At 33.5% G+C, this 17,882-nt stretch overlaps 1 protein-coding gene across 1 annotated transcript in view; it reads right to left on the reverse strand.

The window, feature by feature from the left end:
- Positions 1–17,882, reverse strand: part of DACH2 (dachshund family transcription factor 2) — a 665,744-nt gene that overhangs the window by 135,098 nt on the left and 512,764 nt on the right. Inside the window, exon 5 of the mRNA XM_087813311.1 lies at positions 14,021–14,179. Within this exon, the coding sequence (XP_087669437.1) occupies positions 14,021–14,179 (159 nt within the window). The remainder of the gene's footprint in view (positions 1–14,020; positions 14,180–17,882) is intronic.

The following is a 17,882-nucleotide window of genomic DNA, read 5'->3' on the forward strand; positions in this document are numbered from 1 at the left end:
ATTAGAAACTTAAATTCTTCATATACTCAGTGTTTTAGTAGCAAATTGATCAAACTGTAGATGAAAAGTAGCCATCAGTGCCTCCCTTTACCACTCAAATGCTTAAATAAGTCTTTGTTCAATTTACATTTTCCTTAACAGTGTAGTAATTTTTCCTTATTCTCCAAAGATTTTCAGCATCATTCAGATACCATCTGGCTGTATTAAGGCATATGCCTACTTAAAGTCCAATTGACTTGCAAACTAAATGCAAACTACAAACAGAATTTACCCACCCATTGACAGTTTAAAATCTAATTCATACAACATTTCAAATGACCATCAAGGACTTAAAAGTTTCACTTTCATATCATGACCTGCAATAACTAACCGTCATTTTACTGTACTACCTTATACTCTAAGCTAATATTTACATTACAGGAAACTCACACTGACCCCTCTTGAGTTGCACATGCAAAGCATATGCAAATATTGAATTATGTAAGTCAACATTTTCCCAAAGATGAAAACATTAAATTGAGAGCCATCAATAGCACATAACATTCCAGCAATCTGGCTCATTTAGTCAAATGCCAGAAATGTACAGACTTTGTACTAATATGGTAATGAAAACAAATTATTATTAAAAATTACTGACATGGGTCATCTCTTTTCAGTCAACAACTCCTATAACTTTTATGTAAGTTCATCACACCACTTCTTCCTAACCATAAAGGCTTAAAACTTTAATAATACTTTAATCGTCCCTCTAAAATGCCAGATTCATTCCATTTCCAAGTCACGTTGACCTCTGTAGTATCTTGCCATTCCTACAGGCAGGCATCGATTCCATGGTACCTGGTTGGTACTCTGTCTTCCTGGCTGGTTTTCCTATGCTGTTTCATTTGTCTTTCCGAGTCAATTTTAAGACTCTCAGTGGCTACTTCCTGTATCCAGAATAAAATATTTAAGCTCTTAGGTTTCATGTGAAATTACTTTTCTAGCTTTAATATACCAATGTATTCCTCTATGTATGCTGCACTCTGGCCCCAATGTACTATTTGCAGCTCTCTACAGTTTTAATTCACCTTAACGTTCATTCTTGTCTGTCCATGCCTCTCTCTGGAATCTACTTCTCTAACCTTATTTTGGTAGATATGGTAAATGTTTGCCACCTTTAAAAGGTAAAGAGACTTTCTTTTTAGAGTAGTTTTAGATTTACCAAAATAAATGACTTTTTTACACAGACTTTCTGTACACTTCCTCTCCACCAGCAGTTTCCTGCTTAATAATATCTGTACTAGCACTGTGGTACATTTGCTACAATTGATGAATCTACATTCATATATTATTATTCAATACAGTTCATGGTTTGCATTATGGTTCATTCTTTGTGTTGCACATTCTACGGCTTTTTACAAATGCATAATATTGTGCATCTACCATTAAAGTATCACATAAAATAATTTCAGTGCTCTTACTGTCTTTTGGCTTTTACTGTCTTGAATGCCATATAGGTGGAATCATACACTATTTAGTCTTTTCAGACTAGCTTTGTTTCACTTAACAAAATGCACTTAAGATTAATCCAAGTCTTTTCAAGTCTTTATAGCCAATTTGATTTTTTTTCCTAACTACTGTTCCATGATATGGATGTACCAGTTTGTTAACTCATTCTCCTATTGAAAAACATCTTTGTTGCTTTTAACTTTTAGCAATTATGAATAAAGTTTCTGTAAACTTTGGTATGTAAATTTTTGTGTGGACTTAAGTTTTCAATTCATTTAGATTAATAGGAAAAACTATATTTTGCTCTGTGAGAAATGGCCAAGAAGTTTACAATGTGGCTGTACCATTTTGCATTCCCACCAGCAATAAATGAGAGTTTCTGTTGCTCCATATCCTTACCAGCAATTGATGTTGAAGGAGTTGTGTAGGGGTAAATAGTTTTTATTTGAAATTAACTAATGACATACGAGGTTGAGCATATTTTCATATGCTTATTTGCCATCTGTGTATCTTACTTGATGAGGTGTCTGTCTGTTTAGGTCTTTGGCTATTTTTTTAATTTTTTTTATTTTTTATTTCTTAGTGTTGACTTTTAAGAGTTCTTTGTACATTTTCTATCAGCCCATCAAGTATATATTTCATAAAGATTTTATCCCATTCTGTCACTTGTCTTTTTCATTTTCTTAACAGAGTGTTTCATAAGACAGTTTAATTTTTAAAATTTTAATGTATCCGTTCTATTTATCATTTTTATTAAGAATCGTACATTTGGGGTTGTACCTGAAAGCTCATTGCAAAATTCAACATCACCTAGGTTTTCTCTGATGTTACCTTCTAATAGTGTTAGAATTTTAAAATTTATATTTAAGTCCATGATCCAGATTGAGTTAAGAGTGCAAGGTCTGTGTCTAGATTCTTTTTATTTTTTACATGCAGGTACCTAGTTGTTCCAGTGTGAGTTATTGAAAAGATTATGATTTCTCCATTTAATTGCCTTTGCTCTTTAATCAAATATTAGTTGACTACATTTTCATGGATATATTTCTGGGCTCTCTATTCTGTTATAATGAATTTTTTGTCTTTCCCCCCTCCCCCCAATACACACTATCTTGACTACTGTAGGTTTATAGCAAATCTTGAAGTAGGGTAGGATCAGTTGACTGACTTTGTTTTTCTTCACTGTTGTGTTGGCTATTGTGGGCCTTTTGCTTTCCACATAAACTTTAGAATCAGGTTGTTAATATCTACAAAATAACTTACCTGGATTTAGATTAAGATTGCATCAAATGCATAGGTCAAGGTAGAAAGAACTAACATCTTAATGATACTGTGTTTTCTTATATATAAACATAGAATGTTCCTCACTTACATAGATATTACTTGATTTCTTTCATCAGAGTTTTGTAGTATTTTTTCTAAAGATCTTATTATTTTGTCAGGTTTATACCTAAGTATTTCATTTTTTTATTGCTAATTTCAATGGCTCTGCATTAAAATTTTTTAAAAAAATATGTTTTTATTGATTTCAAAGAGAGGAAGGGAGAGGGAGAGAGAAACATCAATGATGAGAGTCACTGATAGGCTGCTTCCTGCATGCCTCCTACTGGTGATCGAGCCTGCAACCCTGGCATGTGCCCTGACTAGGAATCTAACTGCAATCTCCTGGATCATAGGTCTACGCTCAATCACGGACCCACACTGATCAGGCAATGGCTTTGCATTTTAAATCTCAAATAACATTTTTTCATTCCAGGTATATAGGAAAGCAATTGACTTTTATAAACTACCATGCCATAGTCCTTTATTAGATCCAGGAGATTTTTGTAAATCTTTTGGATATTTTTACATAGACAATCATGCCATCTTTGAACAAAGACAATTACTTTTGTCCCAATATATGTATACCTGCTATGTCCTTTACTTTTCATATTGTATTAGCCTAGGACTCCCTGTACAATGATGGACAGGTGTGATGAGAGGAGGCATCCTTGATGTTTCTGATCTTAGGGGAAAGGCACATAGTTTCTCACAATTAAGTGTGATGTTAACAGTAGAAATTTTTTTTTGGTTGATGTTCTTTATCAAGTTGAAGAAGTTCCCCTTTATTTCTACTTTTCTGACAGTTTTTACTAGAAGTTATTTCACTTTGTCACATTCTTTTTCTGCATCTATTGTTAAAATCATATGATTTTTCTTCTTAACTGGAATAAATCCCATTTCTTTATAGTGTATAATTGTTTTTCTACATTGCTGGATTTGATTTGTTAATATTTTATTGAGAATTTTTGTATATATACTCATGAGAAATATTGGTCTGTTGTTTCTCTTACTTGTAATGTCTTTGTTTAGTTTTGGTAATTGCGTAATGCTGGCATTATAGAATGAGACAAGAAGTATTCCTGTTGCTTCTATTTTCTGGAAAAGACTGTAGAAAATTGTTATATTTTCTTCCTTAAATGTTTGGTAGAGTTTACCAGTGAAGCCATATGGAGCTGGTGCTTCCTATTTTATTGAGACAATTTCTTTAATAGATATAGACCTATACAGAATAACAAATTCTTATTGTATGAGCATGTGTAGATTATATATTTTAACAAATTGGTCCATTTCATCAGGTTACCAAACTTGTAGAAACAGAGTTGATTAACCTTTATTATCCTTTCAATGGAATGGTGTCAGCAGTGTTAGCCCCACTTTCATTTCTGATATTAATCATTTTTATCTTCTCTTTTTCTTAATTAACCTGGATAGAGCTTTATCAATTTTATTAATCATTTCAAAGAATCAGCTTTTGCTTTCATTGATTTTTCTCTAGTGATTCCTGATTTTCATTGATTTTTGTACTAATTTTTATTAATTACTTTCTTCTGCTTTGGATTTAATTTTCTTGTCTTTTTCTAGTTTCCTAAAATAAGAAATTGTTGATTTTATCTCTTTTTTGACATGTTTTTATTGATTTCAGAGAGAGGGGGAGGGAAAGAGAGACAGAAACATCCACGATGAGAGAGAGTCACTGATTGGCCACCTCTCTCCCCACCCCCTGCATATCCCCCACTTGGGTTTGAGCCCACAACTCCGAACACGCCCTGACCAGGAATCGAACCTTGACCTCCTGGTTCTCAGATTGACACTCAACCACTGAGCCACACCTTTTTGTTTTTAACATTCATTCAATCTTATAAATTTCTAAGTATTGCTTTTGCTGTATCCTACAAATTTTGATGACATTTTTATTTTCATTTATTTTAAAATATTCTTGAGCCCGGCTGGGCTTGGCTCATCGGTTGAGCATCAACCTAGGATACAGGGGATCAGGGTTTGATTCCTGGTCAGGACACGTGCCCGGGTTGCAGGCTAGCCGATCAATGACTCTCTCATCACTGATGTTTCTATCTCTCTCTCCCTCTCCTTTCCTCTCTCTGAAATCAATAAAGATATATTAAAAATAAAAATAATAAAATAAAATATTCTTAAGATTTCTTCTTTGACATACTTTACTTAGACATGTGCTGTTTAATTCCCAAGTATTTTTGGATATTCCAGCTGTTTTTCTGTTATTAATTCTTAGTTTTATTCCATTATGACTGAGACAATAGTTTATATGATTTCTATTCTTTTAAATTTGTTAAAGCATATTTTATGGACCAGAATGTAGTCTATCTTGGTGAATGTTTCATGTGAATTTAAGAAAAATGTGTTTTCTTTTATTGATGCGCTAATCAGTTCAACTACACCCTTCCTGACTTTCTGCCTACTGGATATGTCCCTTTCCAATAGATGGGTATTGAAGTCTCCAAAATTAATAGTGGATTCATCTATTTCTCCTGAAAGTTCTATAAGTTTTTGCCTCTGTTAATAGGAGTAAACACATTAAGACTTTTTATCATCTTCTTGAAGAACTGACCTCTTTATCATCATGTAATGCCCCTCTTAACCCTAAGAATCTTCCTTGCTTTGAATCTGCTTTGTCTGAAATTAATATAGCTAATCCTGCTTTCTTTGATTAGTGTTAGCATAGTATATATTTCTCAAATTTTTTACTTTTAATCAATATGTGCTTTTGTATTTAAAGTGAATTTCATATAGACAACATAGAGTTCAGTCTTACTTTGTTATCTACTCTGACAGTCTCCATTATTGTTGTTGATGTTGGTTTGCATTGTTTTGGTTTTTGCTTGAAACATAGTTATATAAAATGTATGTTGCATTTAAGTAATGGCAGAGACATCAACATACCAGGTCACTTGAGCACATGGGACAGTCTATGCTTTTAACTGGTGTATTTAGGTCAATCATATTTAAAGTGACTACTTATAATTGGATAAAGAGCCATCATATTTGTTACAGTTTTTTATTCATTGTCCTTTTTAAAATAATCTTGTCTTCCACACTTTTGTTACCTTCTCTGTTGTTAAGTGAGCCCTTTATATGACTCTTTTTTCTCTTCTCTCTTATCATATTAATTATATTTATTTTAAAATATTTAAGTGGTTGCCCTGGAGTTTGCAGTATACATTTACAACTTATCTAAGCCTACTTTCAAATAACACGATACCTCGTCATGTGTAGTGCAAGTGCTTTATAGCAGAGTATTTCCATTTCTTCCCTCCTGTTCCTTATAATGATGTCATTTATATCACTCATCAATAAGATGTAATCACCCAATACATTGTTGTTATTATTATTTTGAACAAAATTCTATTTTTACATTAAGAATAAGAAAAACATATATATTATTTACCTTAATTGTTTTTAATTTTTAAAATTTTATCCTCTAGTTTTATTAAGAAAAAATTGACAGGTCACTCCGTAAGTTTAAGATATACAGCACGATAGTTTGATTTATACATATTGTGAATTGACTACCACAATCAGTTTAGCTAACATCCACTTACTCATATAAATACAATAAAAGGAAAAGAAAGAAGAAAAAAGGGGAAAAATTTATCCTTGTGCCTAGAACTCTTAGGATTTATTCTCTTAACAACTTTCCTATATATAATATAGCACTGTAAACTATAGTCATCATATTGTACATTACATCTCTACTTATTTATCTGGAAGTTTATTTTTTGATCATCTTCCTCCAACTTCTCCTCCACTTCCAACTCTGGAAACCACAATTCTGATGCCTTTTTTTATAAAAAAATTTTTTCAGATTTTACATGTAAGTGACATCATAAAGATCACACAGTATTTCTTTTTCTTATTTCACTTAGCATAATGCCTTCAGTGTCCATTCATGTTGTTGCAAATGGTAAAATTTCCTCATTTTTTATGGCTGAATAATATTCCAGGGTGTGTGTGTGTGTGTGTGTGTGTGTGTGTGTGTGTGTGTATGCTACGACCTCTTTATCCATTCAACCACTGATGAACAATTAGGTTGTTTCCATGTCTGGGCTATTGTAAGTAATGCTGATATGAAAATGAAGGTGCAGATACGTTTTCAAGTTACTGTTTTTGTTATCTTTGTATACATGCCCAAAAGTAAAATTGCTGGATCATATGGTTGTACTATTTTATTTTTTTGAGGATCCTCCACATTCTTTTTCATAGTGGCTGTACCAATTTTCAATCTCACCAACAGCGTACAAGGTTCCCTTTCTCCACATCCATGCTGGCATTTGCTATCTCTCATCTTTCTTTTTTTAAAAAAAATATTTTTATTGATTTCAGAGAGAGGAAGGAAGAGGGAGAGATAGAAATATCAATGATGAGAGAGAACTATCTATCGGCTGCCTCCTGCACACCCAGCTATCTCGGATAGAGCCCCAAACCCGGGCATGTGCCCTGACAGGGAATCAAACTGTGACCTCCAGTTATGTAGGCTGATACTCACAGGTTAAGCCACACCAGCCTGGCATCTCTTGTCCTTTTTCCCCCATTATCCCCCTTCCTCCTGCACCTCCACCCCCAGGCCTTCCCATTAATACTGTCTATGTTTATGGGTTATGCATTTATACATATAAGTACTTTACTTAACTTCCCTCCACCCACTCCCCCAGCCCCGCCTTCCCTCTGAGATTCTTCAGTCTGTTCCATGCTGCTATGTTTCTGGATCTATTTTGTTCATCAGTTTATTTTGTTGATGATATGCCACATATGAGTGAGATCATGTGATACTTGTCTTTCTCTGACTGGCTTAGGACCTAAATAGACACTTCTCCAAAGAAGACATGCAGATGGCCAAGAGACAAAAATGCTCAAAGTCACTAATCATCAGAGAGATGCAAATTAAAACCACAATGGGATATCACTTCACACCTGTAAGAATGATTACCATCAACAAATCAACAAACAAGGGCTGGGGAGGATGTGGAGAAAAGGGCACCCTAGTACACTGCTGGTGGGAATGCCGAATGATGCAACCACTATGGAAAATAGTATGGAGTTTCCTCAAAAAATTAAATATGGGAAGGTCATTTGACCCAGTGATCCCACTTCTAGGAATATATCCTGAGGAACCTGAAACACCAATCAGAAAGAACTTATGCACCCCTATGTTCATAGCAGAGTAATTCACAATAGCTAAGATCTGGAAACAGCCCAAGTGCCCATCAGTAGATGAGTGGATAAAAAAGCTATGATACCTTTATACCATTGAATACTACGCAGTAGTAAAAAAGAAAGATCTCTTACTCTTTGGGACAGCATGGATGGAACGGGAGAGGATTACATCTTATATTTAAATTTTTAATCCATTTTGAGATAATATATACGATGGTGTGAGATTGGGATCAATTTTCATTCCTTCACATGTGAATATTCAATTTTTCTAACACTGTTTACTAAAGAGACTTTTTTCTCCATTGAGTATTCTTAGTTCCCTTGTCAAATATTAGTTGAGCATATTTACTTGCATTTATTTCTGGACTCTTAATTCTATTCTATTTTTCTACTCCTCTGTTTGTATACTAGTACCATACTGTTTTGATGGCTATAGCTTTAAAGTATAGCTTGAAATCAGGAAGTGTGATGCATCCTATTTTGCTCTTCTTTCTCAGAATATATGTGGCTATTCCAGGTCTTTGTCATTCCATACATACATACATACATATATATATATATGTGTGTGTGTGTGTGTGTGTATGTTTCAAGAGCATTTCCCCCCCTAATTCTGTAATAAATGCCATTGGAATCTTGACTGGGAGTGCATTGAATCTATAGATAGCTTCAGGTAGTATTGAGGTTTAAATCATATTATTTTTCCAGCCAACACATATAAAATACCTTTCTATTGATCTTTTTCGTTTTCTTTCATAAATAATTTATAGTTTTCAGAGTAGAGATATTTCACGTTCTTAGTTAAATTTCTTATTAAATATTTCATTATTTTTGATGCTATTGCAAAAGGAAATAATTTCTTTAATGCTTGTTCAGATAATTTGTTGTTAGTGTATAGAAACTCTACTGATTTTTGTATGTTAATTTTGTATCTTACAATTTTACTGAATTCATTGTTAAGCTCTAACAGTTTTTTGGTTCACTCTTTAGGATTTTTCGATATAGAAAATTATGTCATCTACAAATAGAGAAAACTATTACTTCTACCTTTTAAATTCTGATTTTTTTTTCCTTATCTAATTGCCCTAGCAAGGACTTCCAATACTATGTTGAATAGGAGTGGTGAGAGTGGACACCCTTGTTTTGCTCCTGATCTTAGAGGAAAATCTTTCTACCTTTCACTGTTGAATATATTAGCTGTGAGTTTGTCACATGCAGATTTCATTATGATGAAATTTGTTTCTTCTATGTCTAATTTGTAAAGAGTTATAATCATGTATATATGTTGAACATTGTCAAATGACTTTTATGTGTCTATTGAAATGATAAAATGATTCTTTTCTTTCATTCTATTAATGTGATGCATCACACTGATTTGCTTATGTTGAACCATCCTTGCATCCCTTGGATAAATCCCACTTGATCTTTTTAATGTGCTGCTGAATTTAGTTTGCTGATATTTTATTAAAAAGTTTTATTAAAAGGTTTATTTTTTCCTGTAGTTTCTTTTCCTGATAGTAATATCAGAATAATGCTTGCCTCATAAAATGAATTTGTGAATGTTCCCTCCTTCCAATTTTTTGGAGGAGTTTGAGAATGATTGGTGTTCATTCTTTTGTAAGTATATGGTAAAATTCATCAATAAAGCCATCTGTTCCTGAGCTTTTCTTAATTGGGAAATTTTTGATTATGGATTCTATGTCCCTACCAGTAATTGGTCTGTTCAAATTTTTTATTTCTTTCTGATTCAGACTTTTTGAGTGTAGATTTACTTTAATTTATTCTTTCTCTAACACTCTTCCTCTCTTTATATAAATCCAAGTTTCTGACCTATATCATTTTCCTTCTCTCTGAAGACCTTTTAATATTTTTACAGGGCAGATTAATTGGTACAGTTACAAATTTCCTCAAATTTTGCTTGACTGCAAATAGTTTTATTTCTTCTTTACTTTTAAAAATAAATTTCACTGGATACAAAATTTTAAGTTGGTGGGTATTTTTTCTTTTAACATTAAATATTTCATATCACTCTATTCTTGCTTATCTGGTTTCTGAAAATAAGTACAATGTAATTCTTATCTTTGTTCCTGTATGGATAAGGAGGTGTGTGTTTTTTTCTGTCTTCTTTCAAGATATTTTCCTTGTTTTTGGTTTTCCAGTTTGACTATAACCTATCTAGTTATCATCTATCTATCTATATCTATCTATCATCTATCTATCATCTATCTATCTATCTATCATCTATCTATCTATCTATCTATCTATCTATCATCTATCTATCATCTATATCTATCATCTATATCTATCATCTATCATCTATCTATCTATCTATCTATCTATCTATCTATCTATCTATCTATCATCTATCTATCTATCTATCTATCTATCTATCTATCTATCTATCTATCTATCTATCATCTATCTATCTATCTATCTATCTATCTATCTATCTATCATCTATATCTATCATCTATCATCTATCTATCTATCTATCTATCTATCATCTATCTATCTATCATCTATCTATCTATCTATCTATCTATCTATCTATCTATCTATCTATCTATCTATCTATCTATCATCTATCTATCTATCTATCATCTATATCTATCTATCTATCTATCTATCTATCTATCTATCTATCTATCTATCTATCTATCTATCTATCATCTATCTATCATCTATCATCTATCTATCTATCATCTATCTATCTATCTATCTATCTATCTATCTATCTATCTATCTATCATCATCATCTATCTATCTATCATCTCTATCTATCTATCTATCTATCTATCTATCTATCTATCTATCTATCATCTATCTATCTATCTATCTATCTATCTATCTATCTATCTATCATCATCTATCTATCTATCTATCTATCTATCTATCTATCTATCTATCATCTATCTATCTATCTATCTATCTATCTATCTATCTATCTATCTATCTATCTATATCATCTATCTATCTATCTATCTATCTATCTATCTATCTATCTATCTATCTATCTATCTATCTATCTATCATCTATCTATCATCTATCTATCTATCATCATCTATCTATCATCTATCTATCTATCATCATCATCTATATCTATCTATCATCTATATACAGATTATATATATGTCTGTGTGTGTGTGTGTGTGTGTGTGTGTGTGTGTGCTCTTTGAGGCTCCTGCATCTGTGGTTTCGTATCGCTTGTTAATTTTGGAAAAAAAATGAGTTATTGTTGCTTTAATTTTTTTAAAAGATTTTTTATATTGATTTTTAGAGAGAGAGGAAGGGATAGGGAGAGAGAGAGAAACATCAGTAAGAGAGTGGAACATTGATCGGCTGCCTCCTGCATGCCCCCCACCAGGGATCGAGCTGGCAACCAGGGCAGGTGCCCTGACAGAGAATCTTACTGGCAACCCTTCAGTGCATGGGATCATGCCCATTCAACTGAGCCACACTAGCCAGGGAGAGTCATTGTTACTTTAAATATTTTTTTCTGTTACATATCCTCATTCTTTTTCTTCTGGTATCCCCATCACATGTTGTATTGTACACTTTTTGTAATTGCCACACAGTTCTTGGATATTCTATTCTGTTTGTTGTTGTTGTTGTTGTTTTCATCCTTTTTTGCTTTGTTTTTCAATTTGGGAGGTTTTTATTGACATATATTCAAGCTTACAAATTATTTCTTCAATTATGTTCAGTGTACTGATGAGCACATCAAAAGCATGCTTCATTTTGTTGGACAATTTTTGATTTCCAAAATTTTCTTTTGATTCTTTGAATTTCCGCCTTTAAATTTCCCACCTCTTCTTGTACATTTTCTAGTTTTTTCGTTCTATTGGTATATTAATTATAGTTATTTAAAATTCTAGGTCTGATAATCTTAGATAACTACTCTAACTTTGGTTCCAATGACTGTTTTATCTCTTCAGATTGTGATTTTTTTGCCTTTTCCATAACTTTTATTTTATTTTATTCTATTTTTGTTTAAAGACAGAAATAATGTAGTGAGGAAAGGTAACTGAAGTATACAGACCTTTAGTGTCAGGTTTTATGTTTATCTGGCTGAGACTGGTCTATGTTTCCTGTTTACTGTAGCTGTTGTATTAGTAACTGTAATTTCCTCCCCCAACCACTGTTGTCTTTCATTTTCCATAGAGAATCCTATTAAATAGAGCCTAAGGCTTTCAGTTTTAATTCATTGTGTTATTATACAGAGTCATATTGTGATGATGGTAAAATGTGTAGGGAGGATAAGCATTCTATAATTTTATGATTAATCTCAGTCTCTTAGAGAGCCTGTGTCCTTGGGCTGTAACTTTCACAAGTGCTATTCAGCTTTTTTCCTTCTTAGGTGGACAGGAAGGTCAGAGAGGGCTAGAGTTGAGTGATTCACTTTCCACATGTGGAAGGCTAAAGGGGTTGGAGCTGTGTATCTCCCTTCTCTCACGTCAACTGCTACAGGATTCTGGGGTTTAGTATATCCCTTCCCCCGGGTCAGCTAGGCTCTGGTAACACCAAGTAGGTTAGCTCTGATAAAATAGTTTCCTTTGAGGGCAAGCCTTTATTAAGTAGGATACAACACACTGGGAATATTTTGATATGGTTACTTTTCCTCTCCCTCTGCCAGAATCATAAGGGTAATTTTCTCAGGTCTGTACTCTGAAAACCTGATGGGGCTCCTGGAAATAAAATTCATGAAAGTGTTGGGACTCCCTAAGTACCTCTCAAACTATTTCCACACTGAGTCTCCAGCAACTATTCAATTACTCTTTAAATGCTTCTACTATGTCCAGCTGTTGCTCTTGCTCCCTATATGCTGTGATTCTCTGTATCTGCCTATCTTTCCGGTTTGGGACATAACTGTGCCCTCAGATGAACTCAAACTGAGATGGATCTAAAAGAGTTGTTGATTCCTCTTTTTTCTTGTTATGAAGACAGGAGTGACAACTTCTAACCTCTACATGTCAAACCAGAAACCAGAAGCCCTCTAAGTTTTCCTCCTTTATGATATGCCTACCTTAGTCAGTCCACTAGTCCTTTTTTGACTTCTCATAATATAATATTTATAACTTTCCTAGCATTAATTTTGTTTGCCTTTGCTTAACTAACTTTCCATTTTTATGAGATATTTCACTCTTGAGATTATAACTTCTTTATAGTAAGACACCATAACTTATTCTGTATGCTTAATAACTGGTAAATTTCATAAGATTTGGGACATGATATTAAAATATCTCAAAATTCCTTTGTTGTCTTAATCCTAGGGTTTAGTGAGAGAACAAAAATCTTAAGGGAAAAAAGAATGGACCCCTTCTCTCAGATTTCCTGTTTGTAGGAAAAGTAGGATTTTTGTCGAGCAATATATATAAGACCCATTTTCTTACAGAAAGAATTCTGTCTTTGAAGTTCCTAAAAACATAATCTAAAGCAGAATTTCTATACATAAGCAGTAGTTTGGTTACTGAGTAATAATGATAGTTATAATCATACAGTACTTTACTATATGCAAGTCACTGCTAACAGCACTTCCTTTATTATTGTTAGCCTCATAATAAACTTAACGAGTGGGTATATTTTTATTTCTATTTTGCAATTGTGGACAATAAGAGTTGGGAAAGTTAGGTGACTTTTCCAACTTTTCCAAAGTAAAAAAGTGATTTGGAATTCAAAAGATGTGGAATTTAAAACCAACTTTACATGAATATAGCCAACATTCTTAACCACTCTGCTACACAATCTCCCATGTACCTTTATTCTGCTACCTGACTTTTCAATCTATCTCAACTCTATAAACCCTACACTTTGACTGGGTTCAGAATCCAGAGTGCTCACATGGCACTACAAAATCACTGCTAAACTCTCTCCTTTTTCAAATAAATCCCTCTTTATCTACCTTTCTGACTTAAAATTTAAAAACCCTATTTAAGAGAAATAGACTAGCCCTGCTGGCCCAAGATTTCCAATAGTCCTTGTATGATATTTTTCTCAATGCACCAAGTTTTGGAAGGATAGTATACATACTATTGGTCAGCAGGTGGTTCTGCTGCAGTGGATTGAGGGTAGGAGCACCCCCAAGGCCTGGCTGACCAGCCAGGGCTGCATGAGTAATTCCATGTTGGGGGCCAGGAGCAGCAAGAGGAGACAGCATCTTATCCTTATCCCAGGAGGATTCACTTCCACCTGAAAAACATTCATATGAACAGATTGTAATTTGACAACATTCCATGAGAAGGCTTATTAAAAATTCCTTTTTAGAGTTATAATTATTAATATTACTTTAAAAAATATTATTGAACACAGGTAAGTCATTTATGATAGTTTTAAAAACTTTCAATAGTCTTGGATTTAAGCTGCTTCTGAAAAGACTAAACAACTCTCAGTAATAATATAGGCCCACTTGCCTTACAGGTAGTTTAAACAAATCTGGAATAATAACGAATAGCTTTTAAAGTCACTTATCTGTTGAAGGCTATTAACTGAACACTACTGCCTTCAACCCTCTGAAGTACATGTGCTATATTTTAATGAAGAGCAGTTGCTGTTCACTCAAAAAGAACACATTTATAAGAGCAAGATAACATGAAAAATATCTAAGAAACAAAAAGATCAGTTATTTTATTCTCAGATCCAGCCCTCAAAAAGCTAATCTCTTCATACACATCAGGCTTTTTTACAGAATAAGGTGGATAAAATATAAAACTATGTCCCCCAATTTGAAATTGTACTTCTTTTCTCATCCATGCTAGAGAATGAAGTAATGTGTGCATAAATGCAGGCTACTATATTATCGCAGTGATCTACAGTGGTATAGCTATTTCATCTGGCACTTTGCATACTGTGGGGACAGAACCATTGCTTAAAACCATGTAGGAAACAATTACATAATTAGTTCCCGTCAACACTTTTAAGGAAAATACTTTAAACAGAGGGGTATGGGGTTGAATTCCAGTCACTTCAGTTGTAGTCTGGCTTTAGAAAACAAAATGGTTGTGTGGACAGCTCTATCTATATGCTTGATGTGGCTCATTTACCCTGGGGTCAGCTCTCATGCCATGCTAGGATTGTGACATTAATATATCCACCTGATTGACTCTATCCCATATGCTGCCTAAAACATTCACCCTGTTTTGTGGCAGGGTTTAAGCCTGAGAATCTTGGGCACTCTGTAAAATATGTGCATTTACTGGGGGAGGAAAAAATAGGTGAAATCAACATGCTCATATTCCTAACATTCAACATTTAATTATTTTCACTTCTTTGAGTTTCCTTACAAGCTTTGTTCCTGGAGATACCCATTTTAATATTGTAAACACTCTGCCATGTTGTTTCAGGTATCATATTTACTATGTGTAATGGCTACATAATAGTCTACTGAGTTTAATATACTAAAATTTATTAAACATCGGACTTTGAGTTTGTTTCAAGTTTTTCACTATTATAAATTACAAGTCAATTAATTCCTTCAAGTGATATTTCTTAGACAAAAAGATTGAACATTTTTATACTTTTCCTTTCAAGTGCCACATTTACACAGTTTTTAAAGTTGAAGACTTTTTAAGGAAATATTTCAAGGCCAATTGGTATTCTTCCTGGATTTAAAATTTATTTAAGCAAAATACCTCCTAGAATCCCTGCCAGATTTTTTTTAACCTTCATACCCATTCATTGACTCCTACCCAACTCTGGGAATCTACTTCTTCTTGAGGACTCTTTCAAACACCCTTGTGTCAAAGTCAATCTCTAATCCAAAAATGGGGATCTTGGCCAATCTCCAACTAGGTGAGTTCCAGACAAGGAAACACCAGATTTTCCCGCAACATATGTAAAGGCTGAGGGGTACTTGTCCCTGCTTACATCGACAAAGATTTTCCAATCAAATGGGGAAGAAATAAGTAGCTAAATGTTCAGTTCCTGCTATAAGCTATTCAGTGTCCATGCATTGAAGCATAGAAGGTAGGAAATTTGGTTAAATTTGATATACTGGCTTAATGGACCAGAAATCTTTACCTTACTCTTGCTGAGGTTTGGTGTGTTCATTGAAAACATGCAACACCCTATGATTACATCAATTGTTCTCTCTTTTTATCCAGATGTTTGCTGTTGTATAGTAATTGCCTAAGAGCAGAGAGGTAATTTATGGTTGGTGCATTGACATAAATTAGCATTCACAAATTTGAAATTCTAATTAAAATCAATAAGACATTGTTATGCTGTAATGAACAGGAATGGTGAGGGGAAGGAGAATATTTTAATAAATGATTAAAGTAACCACATTGCAACACTGAGAATTCTTTATAGTAACATTGGGCCAATAAACTTGATTATTATCAGAAAATGCAAAGATTTAAAAGGGCAATTGTTGAGCAAAATGGAATCACTCCATCATTTAGCACTATGTTCTAGATATGAATTGCTTTACCGTTACAGAACTGTAATTGGTAAAATTACAAGTAAAACATTAACAAAGACAGATACATTTGGAAAATACTAAATTATACCATGAATGTTAAAATGGTATTTAACCATCACAGCAGCAACAGCATACAGCAATACTAAGGCTGAGACTATGTCAATGTTTATCTTATAAATTAAGAATCATTCAGTCCACATTCAATATTAAATGGTAGTTTCTGTATTAGTCTAATGTTTTATAATCATCTATTACAAATAAACTGGAATAGAAATGTTTTTTAAAAATCATTAAAGGATCCCAAGGTGTTTTTGTGTGTGCTTTAATAAAAGCTTTAGATTAACTATTCTGAACTCTCATCTTTTTAACTACTGTGTTAAAAATGATAGAAGGAGGGTAGTTACAGGCTTTTCCCATTTCCACTGAGTATTCACATAAGAAATCATCCTATACTTTGAAGGCAACTGAAGAATGTGGGATATCCTTGATATTTGCATTACAATACATTAAATTGCTGGACACATTTTTGTCTTTTGACTTAAAATTGTTATCAGTTTTAAGTTTATGCAAACCGACTTATCACTTAGTTTGGAAGTTTCCCTACCACCAAATTGTGCATAGCCCTGTGCTCCTTTGCCAATTTATAATAACATGCATTGCTCTTAAATCTATCAAAATATTTTTTAAAAATATTTTTACGAATCTAGTGTCAATCTTTTTTCTTTACCACTATCTTAAAGGCTTGGGTGTCCACTGTCTTTTTCTGATCTAGGTATCTGTCTATCTACCTATCTATTTATCTGTCTATCACCTATCTCTAGATGTGTTAGTTTGCTAAGACTGTAATAACAAAATACCATATACTATGGACTAAATGTTTGTGTCCTCCCAAATTCATAGGTTAAATCTTCATCCCTGATGTGATAGTATTTGGAGGTGGGGCATTTTAAAGTTGATTAGGCCATGAATGGGTAAGTGCCTTTATAAAAAAACACACAAAGAGCTCTTGAGCCCCTTCTGCCATATGAGGACACAGAAAAAACAACAACAAAAAACCACATGGCTGTCTATGAACTAGGAAGGGGGCCCTCACCAGGCAATGAATCTGTCAGCACCTTGATCTTGGGTTTCTAGCCTCCAGAACGGTAAGAAATAAATTTATATTTTTTTATCAGCCACCTAGTCTATGGTTTTTTGGTTTTTTTTTTTGCAGCCCAAATGGACTAGGACAACACAGAGTGGGTAGCTTAAATAACAAAACTTTATTTTCTCACAGTTCTAGAGTTTAGACTTCCAAGATCAAGGTGGCAACAGGTTAGGTTTCTCCTGAGGCCATTCTTCTTGGCTTGCTTATAGCCACCTTCTCCCTGTATACTTACATGGTCTTTGATCTGTGTGTGCACATTCCTTGTGTCCATTTGCAAGTCCAAATTTCAACTTCTTATAAGGACACCAGTCAGATTGGAATAGGGA

Source organism: Miniopterus natalensis, chromosome X (assembly GCF_054644295.1).
Source record: "Miniopterus natalensis isolate mMinNat1 chromosome X, mMinNat1.hap1, whole genome shotgun sequence".
In the NCBI taxonomy this organism is placed as follows: domain Eukaryota; kingdom Metazoa; phylum Chordata; class Mammalia; order Chiroptera; family Miniopteridae; genus Miniopterus; species Miniopterus natalensis.